Source organism: Trichechus manatus, unplaced genomic scaffold (assembly GCF_000243295.1).
Source record: "Trichechus manatus latirostris isolate Lorelei unplaced genomic scaffold, TriManLat1.0 scaffold00110, whole genome shotgun sequence".
In the NCBI taxonomy this organism is placed as follows: Eukaryota; Metazoa; Chordata; class Mammalia; order Sirenia; family Trichechidae; genus Trichechus; species Trichechus manatus.
In genome coordinates, this window is record NW_004444046.1 from 6,467,855 (window position 1) to 6,494,040 (window position 26,186).

Below are 26,186 nucleotides of genomic sequence, written 5' to 3' on the forward strand. Positions count from 1 at the left end.
TGGTAGTTGGAAAATATGGAGTTGGTGATAGAAATGATGCTGGAGATTGCATGATAGAATCTTGCAAGACCAATGACTTCTTCTTTGCAAATACCTTATTTCAACAACATAAATGGTGACTATACACGTGGACCTCACCAGGTAGAATATATAGGAATCAAATTGACTACATCTGCGGAAAGAGACTTGACTCGATGGCAATGGGTTTGGTTTTAATTTGGGTGGAAATAGGCGATGGAAAAGTTCAATATTATCAGCCAGAACAAGGCCAGGAGCCAGCTGCAGAAACAGACCATCAATTGCCCATGTGCAAGCTGAAGCTGAAGAAAATTAGAACAAGTCCACGAGAGCCAAAGTATGACCCTGAGTATATCCCACCTGAATTTAGAGCCCATCTCAAGAATAGATTTGATGCATTAAACACTAATGACCAAAGACCAGATGAGTTGTGGAATGACATTAAGGACATCATACATGAAGAAAGCCAATGGTCATTAAAAAGACAGGAAAGAATGAGAAGACCAAAATGGATGTCAGAAGAGACTCTGAAAGTTGCTCTTCAACGTAGAGTAGCTAAAGCGAACAGAAGAAATAATGAAGTAAAAGAGCTGAACAAAAGATTTCAAAGGGCAGCTGGAGAAGACAAAGTTAAGTATTATCATGAAATGTGCAAAGACCTGGAGTTAGAAAACTAAAATGGAAGAACATGTTCAGCATTTCTCAAGGAGAAGAACTGAAGAAAAAATTCAAGCCTTGAGTTGCAAGATGGAAGGAGTCTATGGGCAAAATACTGAATGACGCAGGAAGCATCAAAAGAAGATGGAAGGAACACACAGAGTCACTGTACCAAAAATAATTGGTCAACATTCAGTCATTTCAGGAGGTAGCATATGATCAACAACTGATGGTACTGTAGGAAGAGGTCCAAGCTGCAGTGAAAACACTGGTGGAAAACAAGGCTCCAGGAATTTACAAAATATCATTTGAGACGTTTCAACAAACGGATGCAGCACTGGAGGTGCTCACTCGTCTATGCCGAGAAGTTTGGAAGACAGTGACCCGGCCAATCGACTGGAAGAGGTTCATATTTATGCCTGTTCCAAAGAAAGATAATGCAACAGAACATGAAAATTATCGAACAATGTCATTAATATCACACACAAGCAAAACTTTGCTGAAGATCATTCAAAAGCGGTTGCAGCAGTACATTGACAGGGAACTGCCAGAAATTCAAGCTGGATCCAGAAGAGGATGTGGAACAAGGAATATCATTACTGATGTCAGACGGATCCTGGCTGAAAGCAGAGAATACCAGAAAGATGTTTACCTGTGTTTTACTGACTATACAAAGGCATTCGACTATGTGGATCATAACAAATTATGGATAACACTGTGAAGAATGGGAATTCCAGAACACTTCATTGTGCTCATGAGGAACCTGTACATAGATCAAGAAGCAGTCGTTCAAACAGAACAAGGGGATACTACGTGGTTTAAAGTCAGGAAAGGTGTGTGTCAGGGTTGTATCCTTTCACCACATTTATTCAATCTGTATTCTAAGCAAATAATTTGAGAAACCAGGCTATATGAAGAAGAACGTGACATGAGGATTGGAGAAAGACTCATTAATGACCAGTGATATGCAGATAACACAACCTTGCTTGCTGAAAGTGAAGAGGACTTGAAGCACTTACTGATGGATTTACTTAGTGTATGGATTACACCTCAACATAAAGAAAACAAAAATCCTCACAACTGGATCAATAAGCGACATAATGATAAACGGAGAAAAGACTGAAGTTGTCAAGGATTTCATTTTACTTGGATTCACAATCAATGCCCATGGAAGCCAACAGTCAAGAAATCAAAAGACATGTTGCACTGGGCAAATCTGCTGCAAAAGACTTCTTTAAAGTGTTAAAAAGCAAAGATGTCACTTTAAGGCCTGAGGTGTGCCTGACCCATGCCATGGTGTTGTCAATTGCCTCAGATGCATGGGAAAGCTGGAAAATGAGTAAGGAAGACCGAAGAATTGACACCTTTGAATTACAGTGTTGGCGAAGAATACTGAATACACCACGGGCTGCCAAAAGAATGAACAAATCTGTCTTAGAAGAAGTACAGCCAGAATGCTCCTTAGAGGCAAAGATAGCAAGACTTTGTTCATCTCACATACTCTGGAGATGTTATCAGGAGGGGCCAGTCCCTGGAGAAGGACATTATGCTTGGTAAAGTAGAGGGTCAACGAAAGAGAGGAAGACCCTTAATGAGATGGAGTGACACAGTGGCTACAACAATGTGCTCAAGCATAACAGCAATTATGAAGGTGGTGCAGGACCAGGCAGTGTTTCATTCTGTTGTACATAGGGTCGCTATGAGTCAGAACTGACTCAAGGACACCTAACGACAACAACATGTATAATAACTAGAATTTGGAAATAAATGTTCAATAATAAGGTGATGGGGAATGGTTAACTAAATTATGGAATAGCCACTCAACGCCATGACTATCTTGCAGTCACTAAAAATGACCATATAATGGCTCCATAGCAAAATGTGTCTGGTACAATGTTAAAATGTTCCCAATGCAAAGTTACACTTACAAGAGAGTCACAAACGTGGCAGACTGATATTACAAAATATTAATTTTTCCCCTTAAATGTGTTAAACCCTCTCTTCCTCCCCAGGTTTTCAGATATGAGCAGGCATTGCTCCAGGGTGGAACCCTCACAAAAGAACCAGGCACAAGGATGTTAAGTTCTTAGATTTGGGAACTGCATACATAGCGATTCTCTGAGCTGAGAGAGGAGAGGAGTGGAGAGAAATGAGTGAGACTCCGGTGCGGGGACCCTGACGTCCTCCCTCAGGCAGTACTTCAGGGAGAGAACAGGAAAGACCCCCGCCCCCTTTAGGCATGAGGATTTGAGGACTTGAGAGCCTTACTTCCAGGTGAAACCCTAGAGAGATACCGAGTTTAGTTCGCCAGTCCACAGGATGTACCAGCAGTAGAGGAGAGATGGCAGAAAGCCAGGTCTCAAAGCAGAAAGTGAAAGCCCCCACGTTGTTGTTAGCTGCTGTTGAGTTGCTGCCAACTCATGGTAACCCTGTATATGATAGAATGAAACATTGCCTGGTCCTGCACCATCTTCATGATTGTTGGTAACTGGACAATGTTCTGTTGTGATCCATAGGGTTTTCATTTGCTGATTTTTGGAAGTAGATTATCAGGCCTTTCTTCCTACTCTGTCTTAGTCTGAAGCTCTGTTGAAACCTGTCCATCATTGGTGGCCCTGCTGGTATTTGAAATACCAATGGCATAGTTTTCAGCATCATAGCAACATGCAAGCCACCATGGTATGACAAATTGACAGACCGGTGGTGAAGCCCCCAAGCTATGTTTAGCAGATGCTAGAACAGGCCCAAGGCAGATCAAGACTCAGAGCTAGATGCCACCTGCCCAAAGATCCATGACCCATTATCAGCTATACTAGGATGGGGGCGTGCTGGAACGGGGGCATAAGGGAGCACTTTGACCCTGACTGAATACGGAGCAGAAATAATGAGAAATCACTGGATTTGGCCACATTTACCAGGAAATGGCTAAATGAAATTTCCTTGTGATTCTTTGTGTGTGGGAATGGGGCTTGAGATCATAATTCAAGTGAGTTACAGGAAAAGAAAATAAGATAAAATTATATAGAAAATACAAATATGTATATTAACACAAACAAATAGGAAATAGAAAAATAAAAACAATTACAATGGCGAGAGTGTGGGGATTTTTAGAAATTAGTATTTGTAATTTCTGTGATCGCTATAATACTGCTTGTACAATTAAAAACAGAGTAATAATTCACCACGCAAGCGTGTCACAGCGCTCATAGCTCTCTACATTGCCCTTCTTGTTCTCTTCTGGAAAGACCCCTCCACCTCCTCCACCCCTTGGTCCCACCTCAGCACTGAGGGGCTTGTGTGTGAGTTCCAGTTAGGAGAAGCTGGGTCCATTCAGAGCAGAGTCTCAGGATCTAAAAGAAGGCCCCAAAGAAGCTCTACATGCTTCTCCAATGACAAGATATGTTGTTTTTTGAGACTTTGAGATTTATAGATCATATTTTATTACTGTAAACTTCCAGAGCTGGTATAAATCCTCTCATTGTTGTTGGTTTTATGGCAGTGAATACTATCAGAAATAAGACTTTTGGTTGGGATTTTTATAGGGAGAGCTTTATAGTATGATGGTATGAGCTACTTTGGAATTGGATCTGCAGGTTTTGGGTAGTTTGGGACATAACCTTTTCTATTTTGTGTTTGGCTGCTAGTCTTTTTAAATACAGTAAACCTTTCTGGGCTTCAATTTTCTCATTTGTAAATGAGGGAGTTGGCTAAAAAAATTTCTAGTCCATGAGAAATACTGGCCCCATTTAGCACTGACTTTATATATGTGTGATTTTACAGATTATGATATATGCTATGTTACACACATACACACACACACACACACACACACACTTTTTTCCCATTGGTTATCTTTTGAAAATGGAAGCTTTAAATTTAAGAATGTTGATGGTTAGGGCCTGTATGTCTGACTTAGCTTCTCTGGACTCAATAACCTTTGACAGTCGTGGTCCCACATAAGGTTCTACAAAACCCTTTATTAAGCTGTTCCCACAATGGCTCAGCTGTTTCGTTCTCATTTTTTTAAAAGAGTCTCTCCCTCCCTCCCTCTTTCTGCCAGGGCACATGTTCAAGCTCAGAATGACTGCTGGCCCCTGCCCTGTGCTAATCCTTATATCACTCTATATGCTGAGATTACCACTTAGATAATTTTTGGAATAGAATAAAAGCAAATTAAATGCCCTAAATCAAAAGTTTTCCTGCCAGGATCTGTTGATCTCTGCCCCAGGGTAACCTCTTCTCCAGGAATTTTATAGGGCTTGGAGGTTATCCCACAAGAAAAAATGTAAAACTAACAATTGGCATACTTAGTTAAAATGCTGTTTATTCTTTTTACTATAACTGCAGTTTAAATTTAAGACAGTGCTTCTGTAACATGCCCAACATGCCATTTCAACTTGGTATAGAAATTACAGGATATGGTAATTATAGGAAGTAGATTTTTTTTTAAGTCTAAGAAATTTTCACTTATCAAGCAATTACTTTAAAAAACAAAACGTTCATCTTATTTTTTAAATTTTAAAATAAAGTATCTCTCATAGATTTCTGGGGGGCTGAATATTAGAAAATTTGTTCTCCCCTTAAAACGAGGGAAGCTTTGTGGCTTAGTGGTAGATCACACAATGTCAAACCCTATAAACACAATTTGAATCCTAGTGCCACCCATCAATAGCTGTATGACTTGGACAAGTCACCTAACGTCACTAGGCCTCAGCTGCCTTATCTGTAGAATGGGGATAATTGTACACCCAGTTCATAAGGTTGTTACGAGGATTGAATGAAGTAATACATGTAAAGCACCTCATACATGGAAAGACTCAAAAACTATTTACCAACATTATTATTCAGTTTACAACCAGTGTTTTCAGTTAGAAAGCCTGCACAATTTCAAAGAATTATGACGTAAATGGTACCTAAAATTAAAACAAAATTAAAAAAACCTCACATTATATTTCAGGATAATTTTTATTTTATTTTCTATTTTATGGGAGGGTATTATTAAATCAATAGTGAGGAATCTGAAAATTGATTCCCAGGAGGAGTTGGCTATAGATTTGTGGCAGAATTTCTGACTGGACAGCTCTAGACGGGAAGTGTTTTAATAATGTGCCTGTATCTGTCACAAGATGAACAAGCACCAGTGGAAAGAAATCAAAGCAAGTTTTTGTTATTCAGCATTAGTCATCGAATAATTTTAAATAAAATCAAACAAAAATCCAATCCCATTGCTGTCCAGTCAATTCTGACTCATAGTGACCCTATAAGACAGAGTAGAACTGCTCCACAGGGTTTCCAGGGAGCGGTTGGTGGATTCGAACTGCTGACCTCTTGGTTAGCAGCCAATCTCTTAACCACTGCACCAAATTCTCTTTAATAAGAACATTTCTGTTTCTAACATAGACAGCAACTCTGAAACAGTAGATTTGAGTATCTTGTCCAAATGTACACGAGCTACCATTTACCCAAGGAGCCTTGGTGATACAACAGTTAAGTGCTTGGCTGCTAACCGAAAGGTTGGCAGTTTGAAACCACTCAGTGGCTCCTCAGGAGAAAGACCTGGTGATCTGCTCCCATAAAGATTACAGCCTAGAAAATCCCATGAGGCAGTTCTACTCTGTCACATGGGGTTGCTATGAGTGGAAATTGACTCAATAGCACCTAACACCAACAACATCACCGTATTTCCAAATGGCAAACTTCCAGGAAATGCCATAATTTCTTACACGAATTAGTGCTTTACAGTTTTCAAATTCCATTCATATAAGCCAGGTAGGGCAGATATTATTTCTTTTCTGGTGAAAAACCAGAGTATCAAAAAGGCAAACTGATGCATTCAAAATGTCATGCACCTGTAGATGACAGAGCTGAGCAAATCAGCTGTCTCCAGACAGCTGGTACCCAATTAGTCTCACATTTCCCAGTGGAGTATTCCCCATGCCATCATTCATGGGCAAACTGCAGATGCTACCTGGTGCTGTTCTAAAGTTATAGGAAGCATAAGGGGTTAAAGTAATTTTCAAAATTGTATCTTTTTCAATGCAGTTTGAGTATTTTTTCAATGCAGTTTAATATTAAAACACAGAGGCATTAAATCAATTGCCTATTCTCATTGTATGTGACAACTTTTTGGTGATAACAGTGCAAAAATGCACTCTCCCATTGTCTACCAAGGAAGCAAATTATGCATTTCAAGTTTCCATAAGCAAAGAGCTCAGATCGTACTCAGAAAGTACTTATTCATATCACATAGTGTTTTAAAATGTTTTCTACCTGGATTGGATGGGTCCTATTCTATTTTTTGGCTTATTTAGCTGATTTTAGACTGTGGGTTATGGTTTCTTCCCCTGATATTTGAGTTGTCAAAGACAGGTTTCAAGTGGGTTGGGAGCTGTTCTCTACTCTGAGACAGTTTTACTTGTTAGAGCAGACATTTTGTTTTCTATGGTGATTCCCCCTAGCTGCTCTCAGTTCAGCATGGATGGGCAATAGTCTGAGGCTGTAGGTCATGGATCAGAACATGGAGGCTTTGCAAAACCTGTTTCTGTTAAGAATTATGGCTGTTGAGATGGAATCAGGAGAAAGTAGAGGGAACAGAGAAATCACTTAGGGGAACTGGTATAGGGCTGAATTCCAGCACTGGCAGGAAAATGAAAGCTTAGTCCAGTTGAGGGACATAGCAATTTAAAGACTCCGATCTCTCTTGGTGGGAGGGACTTGGAAGAGGGCCTGGGTTCCTTGGTCATGCCTGGCCAAATGCTGGCTGTCATTTGCCTCCATTTGCTTTGTGCTGTATTCTATTCATTTTCCAACAGCCAAAATTATCCCTGTTGCTAGACACATGACTTTGAAAGGGAAGTTCTGAGTCTTGGAAGGATACAGCACAGAAAATTCTCTGAAGGGAGAGAGAGGGGTAAGCTTGGGGAGGGGATGTCGGCCGTTGTTACCATGCCAGAGAGCACCATGGTCCTTGGTGAAGAAGAAGGGCCCTCGTGCAGGCAGCCTACGAGATGAGCTTTTTCTCTCTGCCTTTACCTTTCCTACAAATACAAGCTAACTGATTTGAAATTATTAAATAAAAACATGTTACAGTTGTCATTGACATAGGAGATAAACAATAATGCAGAAATGCAGAAAAGGGGAAAACATAAAATATGTTCCCAGCATATGTGTATGTAGCCAGTAAAAGTTTGAACATGTATGTACGCACCATTTTGAAATGTTGACTGTTGAAAAGAGTAAGACTATTGAGGGATCTGAGCTAAATGACACACAGTTAATTTGACATTCGATGTGCTCATTTCTCATTCTCTACAAAGTAAGTTGGAAACGGCCAGAGTCTTTAACGTGCTCTGTGAACCTCCAAACATGAGATACAATCTGCAACAGATGCTAGCTTACTGCGCCACCCTGCCGTGCTACCTCGCCGTGCTACCTTGCCACAAATCCCTTTTCCTTTGAGGAACGGCTCATAGATCACTGGAACACATTCAATCAGAAAACATCTTAAAGTTCTTTCTGGCCCTAAAATGCTATGATTTTATGATTTTGGAAGAAGTCAAGATTTTTAAAGACAAATTAATATGTTAAGAAAAATACACTTTCAGGATTCTAAACACATAAAAACAAATCTTACAGGTACTTATTAAACCATGTATTATAGGAAGCTAATAACTGGGATGAGGGAAGCTGAGTTTCATCCCACTTTGTTTATTAGCTAATCACAGTTTTAAAATTCATGATTCACTGCTCAGCCCAATGAGCTCTTTTGTCAACCTAATGCATTTCTACAACTTATTTCAATTTCATGAAAAAAGTATTATTTTTTGTTGTTAAATGTGCTTTATAGATAAAGCAGACACACCTTCATCAATGAAATGCAAAAGCTGAAAGACAAAGATATTTTTGTAAATTAGACATAAATTACCCCATAAAATTGGGGCACTGGCAAGGATGTAAGAAATCTCTCTGTGTGTGTGTGTGTGTGTGTGTGTGTGTTTAACTGTAAACAAGGCTGTGTTTAAGTTATCTCAAAACAGATCTATGGTGACTTTCTTAAAAACTACATGAGAAGACAAAAGATAAAGGTCATCTGTAAAAGCACAGACCATCATTAATATTTATGGCCATATATGCTGTTCTAGGTGAGTACTAAGCAATCTTGGTTGTGCCGTGGAGTCACCTGTGGAGCATTATAAAACTCAGGTGCCTGGGCCCCATTCCAGAAGATTGTGATCCTGTAAGTCTGGTGTAGATTTCAGCTATCTATATTTTTTAAAGTTCCAACGTTGATTTTGATGTGTAGTCAAGGATGCGATCTACTGTACACCCTGCAGGATGTGGTGGATGTTGCTGTGAGCTGCCCAGTTCCCCTCTTCATGGGATAAAGACAGTTATTCCCTCTGCTGCTGAGAGTGTTGGCCAGTGACTTCTCACTCACAGCAGAGTCCTTTTCCAGGAATTGCCCTTTGTGGGCCAGCGGGACCTGTTTTGCCCAAGGTCACACCTGCTTCCTGGAGTCAGCTAGCATCCAATGACTGGTCAATGCATAGAAGAGAGTACCAAGGTCCAACCCACTTCACTCAGTTTGGGGCAACAATGAAGGGGTCTTCAATTCTACCCATCAATGGATTGGAGTTACATGGTGCAGGGGGAAGACATTGGATTGAAAGTCCTAAGACATGGGCTCAAAGCTATTTTTGCTTATTGTTGTTAGTGGCCTGGACAAGTCCTATATCACCTCTCGAATCTCAGTTTTTAACTCTAAAAATGGGGATAGCAACAGCAACAATAATAACAATAACAACTACATGACCTTTTTTCAGAAGTAGTTGTGAAGATTCAATAAGATATAAACTATGAATCTCATAAAATGCCTACAGTTACTGTTATAAAATGTTCTTAATCTGAAAAGGTCCACTTATTATGTGAAAGAAAGATATCAAAGCACCACATGACACTGAAAGCCAAAAAATGTTTTAATCCCCACATGTATTATGTGATTAACATTCTCTACTGCATGTAACCAATGAATTGAAACAATAAAAAAAATTAATGATTTTGTTTGTATTTTGCTGCTTTTACACAGAGCTGAAATCAGCCATAAAAAGAAATAGGCCCATGGAAACAATTAGTCCAAATGACTAATGGACCACAGGAATCACAGCCTTCACCAGCCTGGGATCACAAGAACTAGATGGTGCCCAGCTACCACTACCGACCACGCTGACCAGGATCACAACAGAAAGTCCTGGTTATGTGGAACAAAATCTAAATTCATAAAAAAGACCAGATTTACTGGTCTGAGAGAGACTTGAGGAACCCCCAAGACTATAGCCCTTAGACATCCTTCTAACTTGGAACGGAAGCCATTCCTGGAGATCATCTTTCGGACAAATAATAAACAAGCCCATAAATAAACAATAACACATGCAGGGAAAATGCTCCTTAGATCGATCATCTGCATGAGACCAAAAGGACAACATATGCCAAAAAGCAATGATGAGAAGGCAGGAAAACTGGATGAATGGAAATGGGGAACTCACGGTGGTAATGGGGAGACTGCTGACACATGGCTGGGACTGCAACCAATGTCGTGGAACAATCTGTACATAAGCTATTGAATGGGAAACTAATTTGCTTTGTAAACCTTTACCTAAAGCACAATAGAAAAAAAAAAAAAAAGAAATTAGCCCAGATGCCAAGACAATTCAGTGGGGGAAACAATAGTCTTCTCAACAAATGGTGCTGGGACAACTTGACATCCACATAGAAAAGAATAAACTTGGGCCCTTACTTCACACCATATATAAAAAGTAACTCAAGATGGATCAAAGACTGAAATGTAAGAGCTCAGACTGTAAGACTCTTAAAGAAAACAGAAGCGTAAATCTTCAAGACCTTGGATTTGGCAATAGTTTCTTAGGTATGACAACAAAAGCACAAGAAGCAAAAGACAAAAATAGATAAATTAGATTTTATTAAAATTAAAAACTCTTGTGCTTCAAATGACACTAGCAAGAAGGTAAAAAGACAACCCACTGAATAGGAGAAAATATTTGCAAATCATGTCCGATATGGGACCTGTATTCACAATATATAAAGAACTCTTACAACTCAAAAATAAAAAAGACAAATAACCCAATTCAAAAATGGGCAAAGGACCTAAACAGGCATTTCTCCAAAGATGATACACAAATGGCCACATGAGAAGATGCTCAATATCATTAGTCATTAGGGAAATACAAATCAAAACCACAATGAGATGCCACTTCACATTCACTAGATGTCTGGAATCAAGACAGATAACGACACACGTTGGTGAGGACATGGAGAAACTGGAAACCTCATACACTGCTTGTGGGAATGTAAAATGGTGTAGCCACTTTGGAAAACAGTCTGGCAGTTCCTCAAAGTGTTAAACATAGAGTTATCATATGAGCCAACAATTCTACCCCTAGAGAAATGAAGTCATGTATCCACATAAAAACTTGCTCACGAATGTTGACAGCAGATTATTGATAACAGCCAAAAAGTGGAAACCACCACCATGTCCAACAACTGATGAATATATAAACAAAATGTGGTATACCCATACAATGGAACTTATTTAGCAATAAAAAGTAATGAAGTACTGCCAGCACAACTTGTATAAGGCAAGGTCATGGAAGCTCCATAGTCACATCCAAACTCCCTGAGGGACCAAATTACTGGGCTGAGGGCTGTGGGGACCATGGTCTCCACATTTATAAAGAAAATGTTCTACATTCTACTTTGGTAGTAGTGTCTGGGGTCTTAAAAGCCTATGAGCAGCCATCTAAGATACTCCACTGGTCTCAACCCTTCGGGAGCAAAGGAGAATGAAGAAAATTAAAGACACAAAGGAAAGATTAGTCCAAAGGACTAATGGACCACAGCTACCACGGCCTCCACCAGACTGAGTCCAGTACAACTAGATGGTGCCCGGCTACCACCACTGACTGCTCTGACAGGGATCACAACAGAGGGTCCCGAACAGAGCTGGCGAAAAATGTAGAACAAAATTATAACTCACAAAAAAAGACCAGACTTACTGGCCTGACAGAGACTGGAGAAATCCCGAGAGTATGGCCCCTGGACACCCTTTTAGCTCAGTAATGAAGTCGCTCCTGAGGTTCAACCTTCAGCCAAAGATGAGACAGGCCCATAAAACAAAATGAGACTAAATGGGCACATCAGGCCAGGGGCAAGGACTAGAAGGCAGGAGGGGACAGGAAAGTTGGTAATAGGGAACCCAAGGTGAAGAAAGGAGAGTGTTGACATGTTGTGGGGTTGTTAACCAATGTCATAAAACAATATGTGTACTAACTGTTAAATGAGAAGCTAGTTTGTTCTGTAAACCTCCATCTAAAGTACAATTAAAAAAAAAAAGACTAAAAGAAAAGTAATGAAGTACCGATGCATGTTATAACATAGATGGACCTTGTAAACATTCTGCTAAATAAATCAGTTGCAAAAGACCACATATTGTATGATTCCATTTACGTCTAAAATGTCCCAAACAGACAAATTTACTGAGACAGAAAGTAAATTATTAGTTGACTAGGGCTGGATGGGTTAGGAGGAAATAAGGAGTGACCACTAATGGGTACAGGATTTCTTTTGGGGGTAATTAAAATGTTATAAAATTGATTAGGTGATAGTTATACAAGTTCATGGATATAACAAAAATCATTGAATTTTCCACTTTAAGTGGGTGAATTGAATGGGATATGAATTATATCTCAGTAATGCTGTTATAAAAAGCAAATAGTCCCATGGGCCAAAGAACTAAAACAGAAGATAACAAGCGTTTAAATACAACCCATGAAAGCATATTATAGTTTACTTTGTTTGTTAAGTGAACACAGCTCACTGTCTACCAGTAAATAAATCAAATCCTAAACCTAACACGTGCCAGGAAAAAATGACTGTGCCCTGGAAGAATTCAGCTTCCCTCAAAAATTGACTCAAATATTCTCAGCAACTAACCCAGCTTTAAGGAATCAATAACCTACTGCTAGTTAAAGCAAATTAATTCATGCCTGCTAGAAATGTCAGTACTTTAAAACGGGCTTTCAAAAGTCATTCTAGCAGTAAATGCAAGAACATGTGCAGTAACAGCTCCTGCCAAAAAGCCAAAACTATTACCTGTGGGCTTTGAGTATCCTCTGGGCAATGGCATCGCCAATCCTGTTGAAAACCACTTTGTCATCAGCGCAGCTTATGAAAAACTGATTCTATGGGAAATAAAGAGGACAATCACGGAAGCCTTTCTTTTCATAGTAGTATGCATATAAGGACAATGTGTTATAGAAGAAAAACTACATTGATATTTAAAAAGAAAATGATTCACCCAGCAGACATGTTCTGCTCACTGAAATAACGCTAGGAATAAGCGAAGGCCTCCCTCACTCTGGGTTTCATGCATTTCTAGATAGTATCACTTATATCATCTTAGTCAAGTGGAAGGCTAGACTGATTTCACCATGCAAATTGCTGCTAGGTGATTTTCTAAATTACCTTCTTAGAACACTAGGAATATTTCAAATTTAACCAACAGTAAAATTAGACTTTTTCCCCAGATCTACATATTCTGTAAATGTGTATGATAAAAATTCTATATTGGCAAACATCCTATCTCCCACTAAGTTTACTTTTTTAACAGGGTAGATGCCAGAAGCCTGGTTTAATTTTCCGCACCATTTCCCCATTATTTCCTAGTATCTGCTTTTGCCTTGTCTCATTTGTTTGGATCTCTTATTATCTCTGAACTTCTATTTTGTTGTTGTTGTCAACTGCCATTGAGTTGACTCTGACTCCTGGCAACCTTATGTACAACAGAACAAAATGTTGCCCAGTCCTGCATCATCCCACAATCACCAGCATGTTTGAGTCCTTCCTTGAGGCTACTGTTGCAATCCATCACATCGAGCATCTACCATGCCCTCACTGACCCTCTACTTCATCAAATATGATGTCCTCTTCTAGCAAATGATCCCTACTGTTGATGTGTCCAGAGCTAGTGAGTTGGACACTGTTCTGTTGCGATCCATAGGGTTTTATTGGCTGATTTTTTTGAAACAGATTGCCAGGCCTTTCTTCCTAGTCTGTCTTAGTCTGGAAGCTCTACTGAAACCTGCCCAACCTGAGTGACCCTGCTGGCATTTAAATACTGGTGGTATAACTTCCAGTATCATAGAAACACACAAGCCACCATAGTACAACAAACTGACAGACGGGGGGTGGAACTTCTATTTTAAGTAGCCTCAAATCATTTTTGTAAGTATGTTGGGTATATATAAATAAACCAATAAAATGAAAAATGAACTATTTTTGTTCCTTTTTTTCCTCTAATTACTTCTGCTATTCATGTAGCTATAAAACATTCTTTAAAACCGTTACTAGAAAATCAGGATTTGATATTATCATCAAAGCTGTATAAAAGATTTAGTTGCTCCATAAAGGAATGTTAAAAATTAGTTACAAAAATTACAAATATTATGTGTTCTATTTACACAGAATGTTGTAATAGACCAGTAATTTATAAAGATAATCATCACAAAATAACCTTTGCTAATCAACTCAAGGTAAAGAGATACATAAACAGTATCTCAAAATATGATTATCATCCCTTTGCAACGTATCATTTTCACGACTATGAAATTTTTTACACTGAAGTGCATAAATCTGTAAAATGTCTCCAGAAGACAAACTCACAGGAAGACATTGTGCAGAAACGCATCTGAGTTTCCCTTAGGGCAATAAACAATCAAAAACTCAGCAGTGGCAACCAAACCATATTTGTTTTTCTGAATCCAAATTACCAAGAAGCTTACATAGAAGCTTACAAAGAATCTTAGCAGCTGTAAACACACACTAGCCACATGTCATGTCCTTTACTTCTGCCTTTTTTGGGAGGAGCACAGTGACTGCTGACCGCTTGCCTGGGCCCAAGCAGTGTCAACCAGGTCTACAACCATGTCTATCTACGTGGCATTGATGACCTCATTTAACACTGTGGCATCATTGAAAAGTTGACATGAATACTACTAAAAAGAGATGAAGCAAAATGATTCTGGGTCATAGACGAGCCAGCTGTTACATTACTATGGTACGATTGTTAAAACTAGTCATTTTAGTGTTACTAAACTCCAGACTTTATTTGGGGCCTAGGAATTTTTCCACTAAAGTCTTTTTTCTGTTGCATGATCCAATCCAGGACACAATATTGCATTTGTTGTTGTTAGGTGCCTTTGAGTTGATAATGACTCATAGCCACCCTTGTGACAGAGAAGAACTGCCCCATAAGGTTTTCTAGGCTGTGATTTTTATGGGAGCAGACTGCCAGGTCTTTCTCCTTTGGAGCTGTTGGATGGGTTCAAACTGCTAATTTTTAGGGTAGCAGCCAAACACTTAACTGTTAATGCCACCAGGGTTCCTTGCATAGTATTTAGCCTGCTAATATTTCTAATCAGCCTTCTCTGTTGCCAGCCCTGCAAAATAAACAAAGCTCTAATTCTTTCTTACTTGGCTTTAACGAATTGTCACTGCATGGAGGGCAGATTGCCAGAACACAAAGGGAAGGAAAACAGGGCTAGAATGTTTGTTTTTTTCCCAGCTAACCCATCTCCCCCCATATATTTTTTTTTTGATTCAGTGGGCAAGAAAAGAATGAGGGGAGATGTGCTCTAACGTGTTTTTTCCATTATTAAGACTTTTATTTTCTCAGAGTTTTCTAAATTCTCTGAAATATTTTTATATCTACTGGGAGATGTAATTAAAGTTACAAACTAGACTCGGTTTTCCCAGATTTTCTTCTATACTTTGAACACAAACTCCAGGGTCTGAAAATGTTTTATAATGAATAGAAGTTCACACAGGATTGAAGGCAGTGCCTGCCTTCAATATCCTCACATCTCCCTTTTCCATGTTCCTTTCCCTGTATGCTCCCTGCTCCCACACACCTGACCAGTGGCATCCAGTCACCTCTATTTTTAGCAATTTGCCCCGGTGTGGGCTCCCCTGAAGCAGTACATGCCTCACACTTAAACCCTCCAACCCAAACCAAATCAAGACATGTGCATCCATGTTGGTGTATTTCTGGCTAACAATATTACAGCAAGTTGATGCCTTTTCATAACAAGGATGTGGGGGTTACCGAATGCAGTTTTGAGCTAATGAAAATGCTAGAGGGAATTTCAGGCATATGGGGGAGGTAGAAATTCAGGTGACATGAGGCCTTCTTCAGTACTATTCATATGTCAACATACACATATCAATATGGCAGACCCTGGGTTCAGGGACCCAGCAGTCTCTGTATGATATTTATGGGAAGACGGATTCTCATACTCTAGTTTACACGAACAGGACTTACTTCTATGTAGATATAGTGCTTGCTGTTCTCTATCACATTTACATAAGCAGTGTGGATGGACTCTTCATGGTACTTTATACCCGCAGACCAATCAGCAGAAGAGCGGAGCAACTACAAGGCAGGAATCAGAAATAAGCAAACATAAGACAATGGAGATGACAACAGACATATTGAAGTCAATCTTCTATTCTTCTACATTGAATGATTACAGTGGCTTGAGTGTAATGTGTGGGCAGACACATGAGAGGGAGAGCAGGTGGGGTGAGGAACTGGCTTCAGACATAATCCATAAGGAAGGAAGCAAGCTGGAAATCACACCATGAATACACTCTTTTCTACCCAGGATTACTTTCATTCAAAATTGAGTATTTCGGAAGTACCTCTTCTGATGCTATGACTAGGGGGACCACTGGTACTCTTTTCCATGATGGTCCCACAGTTACAGCAGAATGCCTGTTTGTTGTTCTTGTATTTATTAGCAGTGCCCATTTTCATTCTCAGAAGTGTCCCAGTTGGACCATAAAGTATGGTAACCCTAGCTATGACTTCATAATCTGATTATTTCCTTTCCCCCCCAATAGATATTGTTCAGATTAATATGCTGTAAAAGAAAAATAACTTCATTTAGGCATCTACTCTTGCCTTTAATTAGCCGCTGGACCTTAGCATGTCACTCAACTCTCAGAGATTCAACTTTGCTGAGAAGTGGTGACTATAATAGAAAGTCTCTCACAGGTAAGAAAACTAAGGCCCAGAGAGGTGAAGAAACTTGCATAGTGTCACTGAGTGTCAGCACCAGAGCTTGAATTTGGGTCTTCTCATTCAGGATCCTATGTTTTCCACCATGCCATACTGTCTGTTATGCCATTTCATCACATCTGTGTATCATATCAACCAATTTGGAGTTTACATCATCATCTCAGAATAAACAGGTCAAAGTTGACATCATGACTGCTTTCCCCAAACCATTCCCTATCTCAAATATCCTACTGGCCAGTGGCATACCATAACTTTTTCAACCTTCAAAGTTACGCACCACTGGAGGTTCTTTGGCATGCCCCTTCTCTGCAGATTCCACATCTAATCTCTTACCTAATTCTCTTTATTCTTTTGAGGATTTATTGGATTTGCCTATTTCTCACCACTAGTGCCTTTGTCTCTTCAGATACTCACTTGCTCCTGCTTGGATTACAGCAAGAGCTTCTAGTTCAGACACCTGAGCATAGTGGTTAAACACACCTACACAGAGATGGACTGCCTGGTTCAAAGCCTGGCTCAATCAGTTATGGGCTGTTGGTCACGTTTCTTATCCTTGTTGTGCCTAATATTTCTCAACTATAAAATGGTGATAATAATAGTATTGACTTTATAGGGTTGTAGTGAGGATTAAATGAATTAATATAAAGTATGTAGAAGGAGGCCTGGGACCTAGTAAGTGGTATAGAAATGTTTTTACTAGGAAGAGCTTTAGAAGACACATTTGTACTGTGGCAGATCACATCAAAGACATGTCAGAGGAGACTGTGGAATGCACTACAGGATGGTCTAGATGACATGGAAGGATTTTTCAACAATAAGAAACCATTGGTTTTATTTTTTCAGTATTATAACTAGTATTCTAACACACACAATGTTGTACATATAGTAGGCCCTCAATACTTATTAATTGACTTTCCTTAAGCAATAGCATGACATCATAGAAAAATCACCATAAAAATAGATTTGTTATTCCTGATTTTAAATGAAAGTTGAAACAATCCATTAAACGGTCAAATGAAATTGAAAATAAATTGAGAAGAATGGTCCCATAATTATTAGATGTATACCCAGTGATTCATGTATAATCAATTTAGTCTGGTAAAACTCTTGCCACAATCAATAACTTTAAAAGTAGTATTTCTAAGACTACTAAATTAAAGTCAAATACTCACTAAAAACCAACAATTGTGCCACTGTCAATAACGTGATTTCTTTATTTAATTTGAGGATTCAATATAAACTAGCTCCCTTCAAAGCATTTTATTTAGTTTTATCAGATGAATGTGTGCAATGAAATTAGAAAATTTAAATGTGAATATGAATAGCCGAACATCTCAGAAGAAAACTCATAAGGGAAATTTAAATACAATTCACACGTGGGAAAAATATCTTGATTTAAATCATCTCCAAGGACTGCATTACTGCTCATTAGGTGGAAATAACAAAAGTTAAACAAATAGAAGTTTCAATTTTTAGTCCACTTAAATCAGTGTTGAACTGTGTTCCTAAGGAGCATGGCTCTGAATATGCAGGCTGCCTTGAGAAGACTCTTATGCCATATATCCTGACCTAATTCCACATAATTCTAGAAACAGTATAAAATTACAGAGTATACTAGAAAGGTGTGAACTCTTCAGTTAGATCTGTCTAATAGCTGTGTGCTTCCTAGCTCTTATGCCTTGAACAAGTCATTAATAATCATGAAGGCACAGTTTCCTTGACTGAAAATTGAGATTTCTCTCTCTTTATCTCTCTCTCTATCTCTCTCTCTCTCTCTCACACACACACACACACACACACACACACACACACAGCCCTGATGCTGCCTCAAAGGAAAAAATGGCATACGGAACACAAAGTGCTAAGAATGGTATGTGGCACATAGTAGATATTCAATATATGGTACTTCTAACTCTGTAAAATGTGATAGACAAGTTTTATATACCATCCCTTGGTGGCAACTTTGTAGTCTTCCCCTCAAGTCCAAAAACCTTATACTTTCTTTCCTTTCTCACCCTTCACCTTGTTCTCATTCAAGGATTTAATAAACTCATTCACATAAGATATAAGTCAGGAGCGTCAAGAAGGTTTCGATTTGCAAGTCAAGTCTAATCGATTCAAAGTTTTGTGGACAGCTATGCTAAAGAGAGTTCTAGAAACTGGGCCCACTGAAAAGGAAATCCAAGGTTGATTAAGTGTGGCTGCCAGGAAGGGAAAGCATGAAGGTCACATACTTGCCATCTTCCCTTTGAAGGTTAATGGAAAATGTTTTCCTTCCCAGAGGTATTTAAATGTTTAAAAGAGGTAAATTCGTAAACCAAAAGAAGAACTCTGTGTATCAGCCTGTGGGGGAGCATCAGCAAAGTGAGGTCACCCAGATGCCTCTAAAGCCATACAATATGGGAAGTTGTCGACCCCCTAAAGGGCTCAGCATTTATCTATTCCATTGTCTGAGTCCAAACCTATGCTGGTTCCTCAAAACGAAAACTCATCTAATTAAAAAAAAAAGTCCTCATTTTTGTTTAAACTTGAAACATAGCTTTCAAGCAACACAGGAAAAAGTCAGTTGGTTTTATTATTCATTGACCATTATTCTAATTAGCTTAAAATCTGCCAATCACCACAAGGTAGACTGAAAATATGAATTTTCTTCTTGTGCTACATCTTCTCCCGAATCACGGACCCGTGAGGTTATGCATAAAATCAACTCTACTGCCTTAAATGCTTGATGGTCTAGAAAGTTTTGTAAACAGTCAAATAAGTCAAGCACATTTTAATTGACCTCCTTTTGTTTTAAATTTAAGATCTACTCTCTTCTTTTTTTCTTAACTGATCTGACCTACTTGTCTTACATTTCTGTTTTAAACCAGTGTCATTTGGACAAGCCTCAAACTGCTCCTTACACACACAGAAACATGATTTATCTTATTGCCCCAAGTGTACTGGGAATCAAAATAACCCACACTTTTCAAACCTCACGTTCGAATACACAATTTCAAAGTATATAAAAAAGGCGTATTTCTGATTTTATGTTTTAGCCTCAAAATTGTGACTAGAGCCCATCATTTTCCTTTGCACTATGTCCTATTTTTATTTAACTTAAAAGATAGCCTTTTCCTTAGCCACAAACCCTAATCTCCTTACATATTATGGGCCCAAGTCAAATTTATAGACTAACAGAAATTTCTTCTTGAAGAAAAACTTTCAGAACTTTCTGAGTATTTATTCCAAGTTTCTTTTCTTTCTTTGATACTAATGCTTTTATTCCCTATAAACCCAGCCCACATTTTTAATTTATTTTATTGTTGTCCTTAAGTGAAAGTTTACAATTCAAACAGTCTCTCATACAAAAATTAATACATACATTGTTATGTGACCCTAATTGCTCTCCCTGTACTGTGACAGCACACTCCTCCTTTCCACCCTTGTTTTCTAGTGTCCATTCCACCATCTCCTGACCCTCTCTGCCTTCTCATCTCACCTCTGGACAGGAGCTGCCCATTTAATCTCATGTATCTACTTGAGCTAAGAAGCACACTCGTCACGAGTATCATTTTACGTCCCGTAGTCCAGTCTAATCTTTGAAGAGTTGGCCTCGGGAATGGTTTTAGTTCTAGGTTGACAGAGTCCGGAGGCCATGCTTTCTGGGGTTCCTCCAGTCTCAGTCAAACCATTAAGGCTGGTCTTTTTACTAGAATTTGAATTCTGCACCCCACTTTTCTCCTGCTCCATCAGGGACTCTCTGTTGTGTTTCCTGTCAGGGTGGTCACTGGTGGTAGCCGGGCATCATCTAGTTCTTCTGGTCTCAGGCTGATGAAGTCTCTGGTTTATGTGACCCTTTCTGTCTCTGGGCCTAGCCCACATTGTAATTCCTTTTCATTTCCCAGAGTCTCCAAGTCAATCACTGACTCTGCACAGGGCCCCTTCCAGGCCTGTTGCTGCCAGCTCTGCCACTGAGACCCTTCTGGGACTCTTGCTGTTTTCAATATTGCAGCCCTTGACCCACATTACAGCTCTTTTAGGAGGTTCCTTGCCTCCTCTCTCTGCTTCTCTCTCTTTCTTCTTTCCTCCTTCTGCTTCTTTCTGTCTGAAAAACCTATGTAGGGTCGGCTGCATATATACACAACTTGGTGGCACAGTGGTTAAGAGCCACAGCTGCTAACCAAAAGACTGGCAGTTTGAATCCACTAGCCACTCCTTGGAAACCCTATGGGGTAGAGTTCTACTCTGTCCTATAGGGTCGCTATGAGTCTGTATCAACTCAATGGCAATGTGTTTTTTCTGTTTGTTTGTTTCTGGTCAATTTCAAGGCATGGCCCCTCCCAGCAGGGGCCACAAACAGACCAATCCCCTCTTAGTAGGCCACAGACACTTCATTTGCATAGTATATTGACCAATCCCTGCAAATTGCATACCAATCACGGGGCAGGCTACAGCCCAGGATCAGACAAAAGGAATCAAGCCAAATTGTTTACAGTTTACCCAGGAAATGTCAATCAACCTGGACAAAAGTAACAAACCCTCTGGGGTAGAAAACTAGGGCAAAGGTAACTCCTCAGAGATTAGGGGAAAAATCTCCCTCAAGTTGTTTTTCCAAAGAACCAAGGCAAAAGGCCACAGAAAAGAACTCATTTCACCACCCTGTCTCATACTATCAGGTTATTTCCTCTCTATAGTCGAATGTCAGTCATTCACATCATAGTGTGCAATTATTCAAACAGATAATCCTTCTGCCGGAACAAAAGGGAAAAGTTAATTCTGAAGCTAACGGAGAGGAAGAAAAGATAATTTTTGAAGACTGGGACTTACATGAGAGAAGGTTTTTTTTTTGTTGTTGTTGTTTTTTTGTTTTTTTTTTTTAGGGTATAGTTGGGGGTTCTAGGGAGGGAGCCAGAAAGAAGCAAGAGGAGAATTAGGAATGGATTTGGGGCTATGGCAACAGAAGATGATACCAAAAGGCAAACATGCCAAGCAGCTTTGCCTTTCCTACAGCCTTGGTGGTTACAACCATCCCAGGTCTTACTAGAAAAAATCTCCATGCTTAATAGCTATGAGCTTAGGCTCTGGAGTCAGAGAGCTTAGAATCGAGTCTCATCCCACCACTTACCAGTTGTGTTACTTTAACCTAGTAAGTTAAACTCTCAAAGTTTTAGTTTCCTCATCTGTGAAAATTGGGTACCTAAGAGGAGTACATAAGGGTCCCTGGTGGTGCAGTGGTTAAGTGCTAGGCTGCTAACCGAAAGGTCAACAGTTCAAACCTACCAGCCACTCAGCTGGAGAAAGATGTGGCAGTCTGCTTCCAAAGATTACAGCCTTGGACACCCTATGGGGCAGTTCTACTTTGTCTTATAGGGTCGCTATGAGTTGGAATTCGACTCGATGGCAATGGAACAGGAGTACATAGGGGCAGCGGTGGTTCAAAGGTAGAATTTTCACCTTCCATGTGGGAGACCCAGGTTTGATTTCTAGCCAATGCGCCTCATGCACAGTCACCACTGGTCTGTCAGTGGAGGCTTGCATGTGACTATGATGCTGAACAGGTTTCAGCAAAGCTTCCAGACTACAACAGACTAGGAAGAAAGGCCTGGCCACCTACTTCTGAAAATCAACCAATGAAAACCCTGTGGATCACAATGGTCCAATCTATAACCAATCATGGGGATGCACAGGACCAGGCAGTGTTTTGTTCCATTGAGCATGGGGTCGACATGAGTCAGGGGCTGACTTGATGACACCTAACAACAACGACTAGAGTACAGCTCATAGACTTGTGACTATTAAATGAGATAATCTACAAAAAGCTTAGCACAGGGTCAGACACAGAGTAAGTGCTCCTGTTCGTAGCCGCTTCAGCCAGCCAAGACTCACAGGAGCACTCACGTAAGTGTTACTGCATGAAAACCTGCTCCCTAAATGAAAAATAACTCCTGTATTAAGTAACTTCCTTAGAAATGAGTAAAGTAAGCTTCCTTTCACCTCCGTCTACTCACTTTATTCTATAACACCAGTCTTTAATACAAAACACTTGCTGTCCTTTGGAATTGACATTGATGTAGATCTTTTGGAGTATCATTTGGACATTTATTCCCAGGGTGGGAATCAAGTTTACCCAGTAGTAAAATTTGGATGTCATTCACACTTGCATGTAAATTTTCTTTTATTTACACCCATTCCTCACTTACTAACATGGTTAGGTTCCAAAGACCAGGTTGGTATGTGAAAATCTATCTTATGCAAAAATGGAGGATTTTTTTTTTCTAATTTTCAGACCATTCATTGGTCCAATTTTTTTATTTAGAAAATATGGTCAGAGAAATAATAACAGCTAAGATTTACTGATGTGCTCTTCACTGTGATGAGTCCAGTTATGGATTATTCCTCTGCAGAGAAGGAGGCCTGGAGGAGACGAAGCTGGCTAAAGCCAGGCTGTGTGACTGGAGGGCCATGGCTTAACCACTTCACCTTCCTCCTGTGCTCGGACAGAGCTTCCCTCCAGGAGCTACCTCCAGGACTCCACTCCCACCCCCACAAGCCCTGCGTTCACGGTCCTGGAGCCTGCTCTGCCCTCCTAGCCTGGCAAGTCACCGAGGTTTGGGGCTTCCTGACAGGGCGTTGGGAGACTGGCCATGCATCTGGTCCCACTGAGATGGAGGCTTCAGGCCCAGTTTGGCTCACTTTGGGATGTCATTAAACTGGCAAGCATTTATTCCAAACACCCCCTCCTTTACTTCTTTCTTTCCTCCCTTCCCATCCCACAGCAATTTGAGCTGCAGGGCCTCAGGCCGCATAGGAGCTGGGAACCCAGAACAGGTGCCCGCTGGCTCGCTGTTGCCTGTACACCTGACCAAAGGCGGTGGCCATGGAGGAAGCTGGCCCCATGTGGCAGCTAGGCGTGGTGCCTCCATAGGCAGGAGGGAGCAGAGAGGGAGGGGCAGCACAGCCCAGCTTCCTGGAGGCCACCTGGAGACCCTTCCCGAGAGAGAGGACACTCTGCAGCCATTGCTGCCATGCACGCAGCCTCATTAATGTGCCAAACAGTTGGGTGGTAGATTTTTCACTATTGTTGTAAATGCGAAATGTTGAATAATGAGATAGTCGATAAGTTAGGAGTAGCTGTATTTATTTTTTTGTATAGACAAAGAGATTGAAGATAAGATGCCAATGGAGTTATTTCCCTCCATACAGGAAGAGTTTCTCAGCAATGACTGTTTAAGGTGTAGCATCTACCGAAAGCTGCCCAACTTAATAAAAAGGATTATTCCCATGTATTGATTCTACACTGATCTTAACAGGGCATCGGGCTTTTTTTTTTTTTTTTTTAATCATAATTGTTTGCTGCCATTGAGTTGGCCCCAACTCAAGGCAACCCCATGTGTGTTACAGAGCAGAACTGCTCCGCAGGGTTTTCTTGGCTGTAATCGTTTTGGAAGCAGATTGCCAGGTCTTTACTCCCGTGGAGCCCCTGGGTGGGTTTGAACGGCCAACTTCTGGGTTAGCAACTGATTGCAAACTGCTTGTGCCACCCAGGCTCCTTTAATCATGATAGAGATGTGAAGTACCTTCTGTCTTAGTTACGTATATAAAAGGCAATGATGGCATTCGGGAGCCTAGTTCATTCTGTTTAAAGAAAAAACGAAAACAAGTTCTTTTACATACTCTGTGCATAACAGAGTCAGAACTACCTCTTCTCCCTCTCTCCTTTCCCCATCCCCATGCTTTTCTCCTCTAAGCCTTCTCTGAGCACTCTTGGCAGGCTTTCTGTGAATGCTCAGCACTGAGGGAAACACCCAAGACTATTCTAAAAGCGTCCATGGAAGCTGCTGAAGTCAGCGCTCAGGTCTGGATGACTTTTTCAGAAGCAGAATTTAGTGCTGGTGGGGGCAGGCCTCCATTTCACCTCACATAGCTCCACTCTTCTTGATGGGCTGTGCCATTCTGCTGAAATAGTTCTGAATCATGGTTGTTGTGGAATTATTGGCAATATACGCAATATCTAATAATTTAATTAAAAAATTAAATAATTGGTTCCCTTTTGGCAGTAGAAAGAATAACATGAATTTTATCTACCATTTGCTTTATTATATCAAATGCTCTTTCTCTCCATTTCAATAGATACATGGCATAAAGATTTTGTACCCAGAACCAGCTTAGTGACCATCCAAAGAAACATCAATTTCTTTGTTGCAAAACCTGGGAACACTAGGGAAAGCTTCAAGGTTGTGGCTAATACTAATATAAAACAAACAATGTATACTTTTCTAATACAGATACTATTATTACTCCTGTTTCATAAATGAATGGAAATATGTACAGGGAGGTTAAGTAGCTTTGCCAAGGTTACATAGCTAGTACGTAGAAAGCTAGGATTTGAACAGTCTGACTCTAGAATCTGTCTCTCAGTCACTGTTGTTGTCATTGTTAGGTGTCATCAAGTTGGTTTCAACTCACAGCGACCCTATGTATAATAGAGTGAAACACTGCCCAGCCCTGCACTATCCTCACAATCGCTGTTATGCTTGAGCCCATTGTTACAGTCACTGTCAAGGTGTCTCATTGAGGGTCTTCCTCTTTTTCGCTCACCCTCTACTTTACCAAGCATGATGTCCTTCTCCAGGGACTGATCCCTCCTGATGACATGTCCAAAGTATGTCAGATGAAGCAAAGTCTGGCCATCCTTGCTTCCAAAGAGCATTCTGGCTGTACTTCTTCCAAGACAGATTTGTTCGTTCTTTTGGCAGTCTGTGGTATATTCAGCATTCCTCGCCAACACCACAATTCAAAGGTATCAGTTCTTCTTCAGTTACTTTTAATCACTACCTTATATCGTTCCTTTACAATTAATTAAGCTTGTGGCCTCTGAGAAACATTGGATTATGTTAAAAAACCATAATCCTAAGGAAGAATATTAAATTTCTCAGCCAAGAGCGTGTAACAGTCACTTAGCTATTGCCACAGGATAGCTAAGAGAGGGAAAAGTTTAAAAATGTGAGAATGAACTAATCAAAAATTACGTAGTCTACCAAATAGCCAGGGCCCTAACTCTCTGCCTCTTCCTGGGTTTTCTGGAAAACTAGAGATTGGAATAGATTAGTGCTTTTGACCTGTAAGCATCATACTTTTATAACTTGAGAAAATAATGTCTAGAACAAGGTAAATAATGTTTCGTGCCAGTAAATAATGTGAAGAAACTGAAACAGTACTGTGGCCAGAACATTACAGAAAAGGAGAAGTGAAGCAGGATAATTTTTTTTTAGCTTTTGGTCATCTCATACTTTCCTGTCTCCAAAAAGATCACTTCCTGGCTGGGCACACTATTTTCACAGCTCAATTATTTCAGCATTTCTGAAAATCATCTCCTGGC

General features: G+C 40.0%; 1 protein-coding gene across 8 annotated transcripts in view; it reads right to left on the reverse strand.

Moving 5' to 3' along the window:
* Positions 1–26,186, reverse strand: part of PLD1 (phospholipase D1) — a 281,147-nt gene that overhangs the window by 69,411 nt on the left and 185,550 nt on the right. For all 8 annotated transcript variants that reach the window (XM_023737926.1, XM_023737927.1, XM_023737928.1 and 5 more), the window contains 2 exons: positions 16,067–16,177; positions 12,841–12,929 (listed from right to left, as the gene is read on the reverse strand). In XM_023737926.1, the coding sequence (XP_023593694.1) occupies positions 12,841–12,929; positions 16,067–16,177 (200 nt within the window). The remainder of the gene's footprint in view (positions 1–12,840; positions 12,930–16,066; positions 16,178–26,186) is intronic.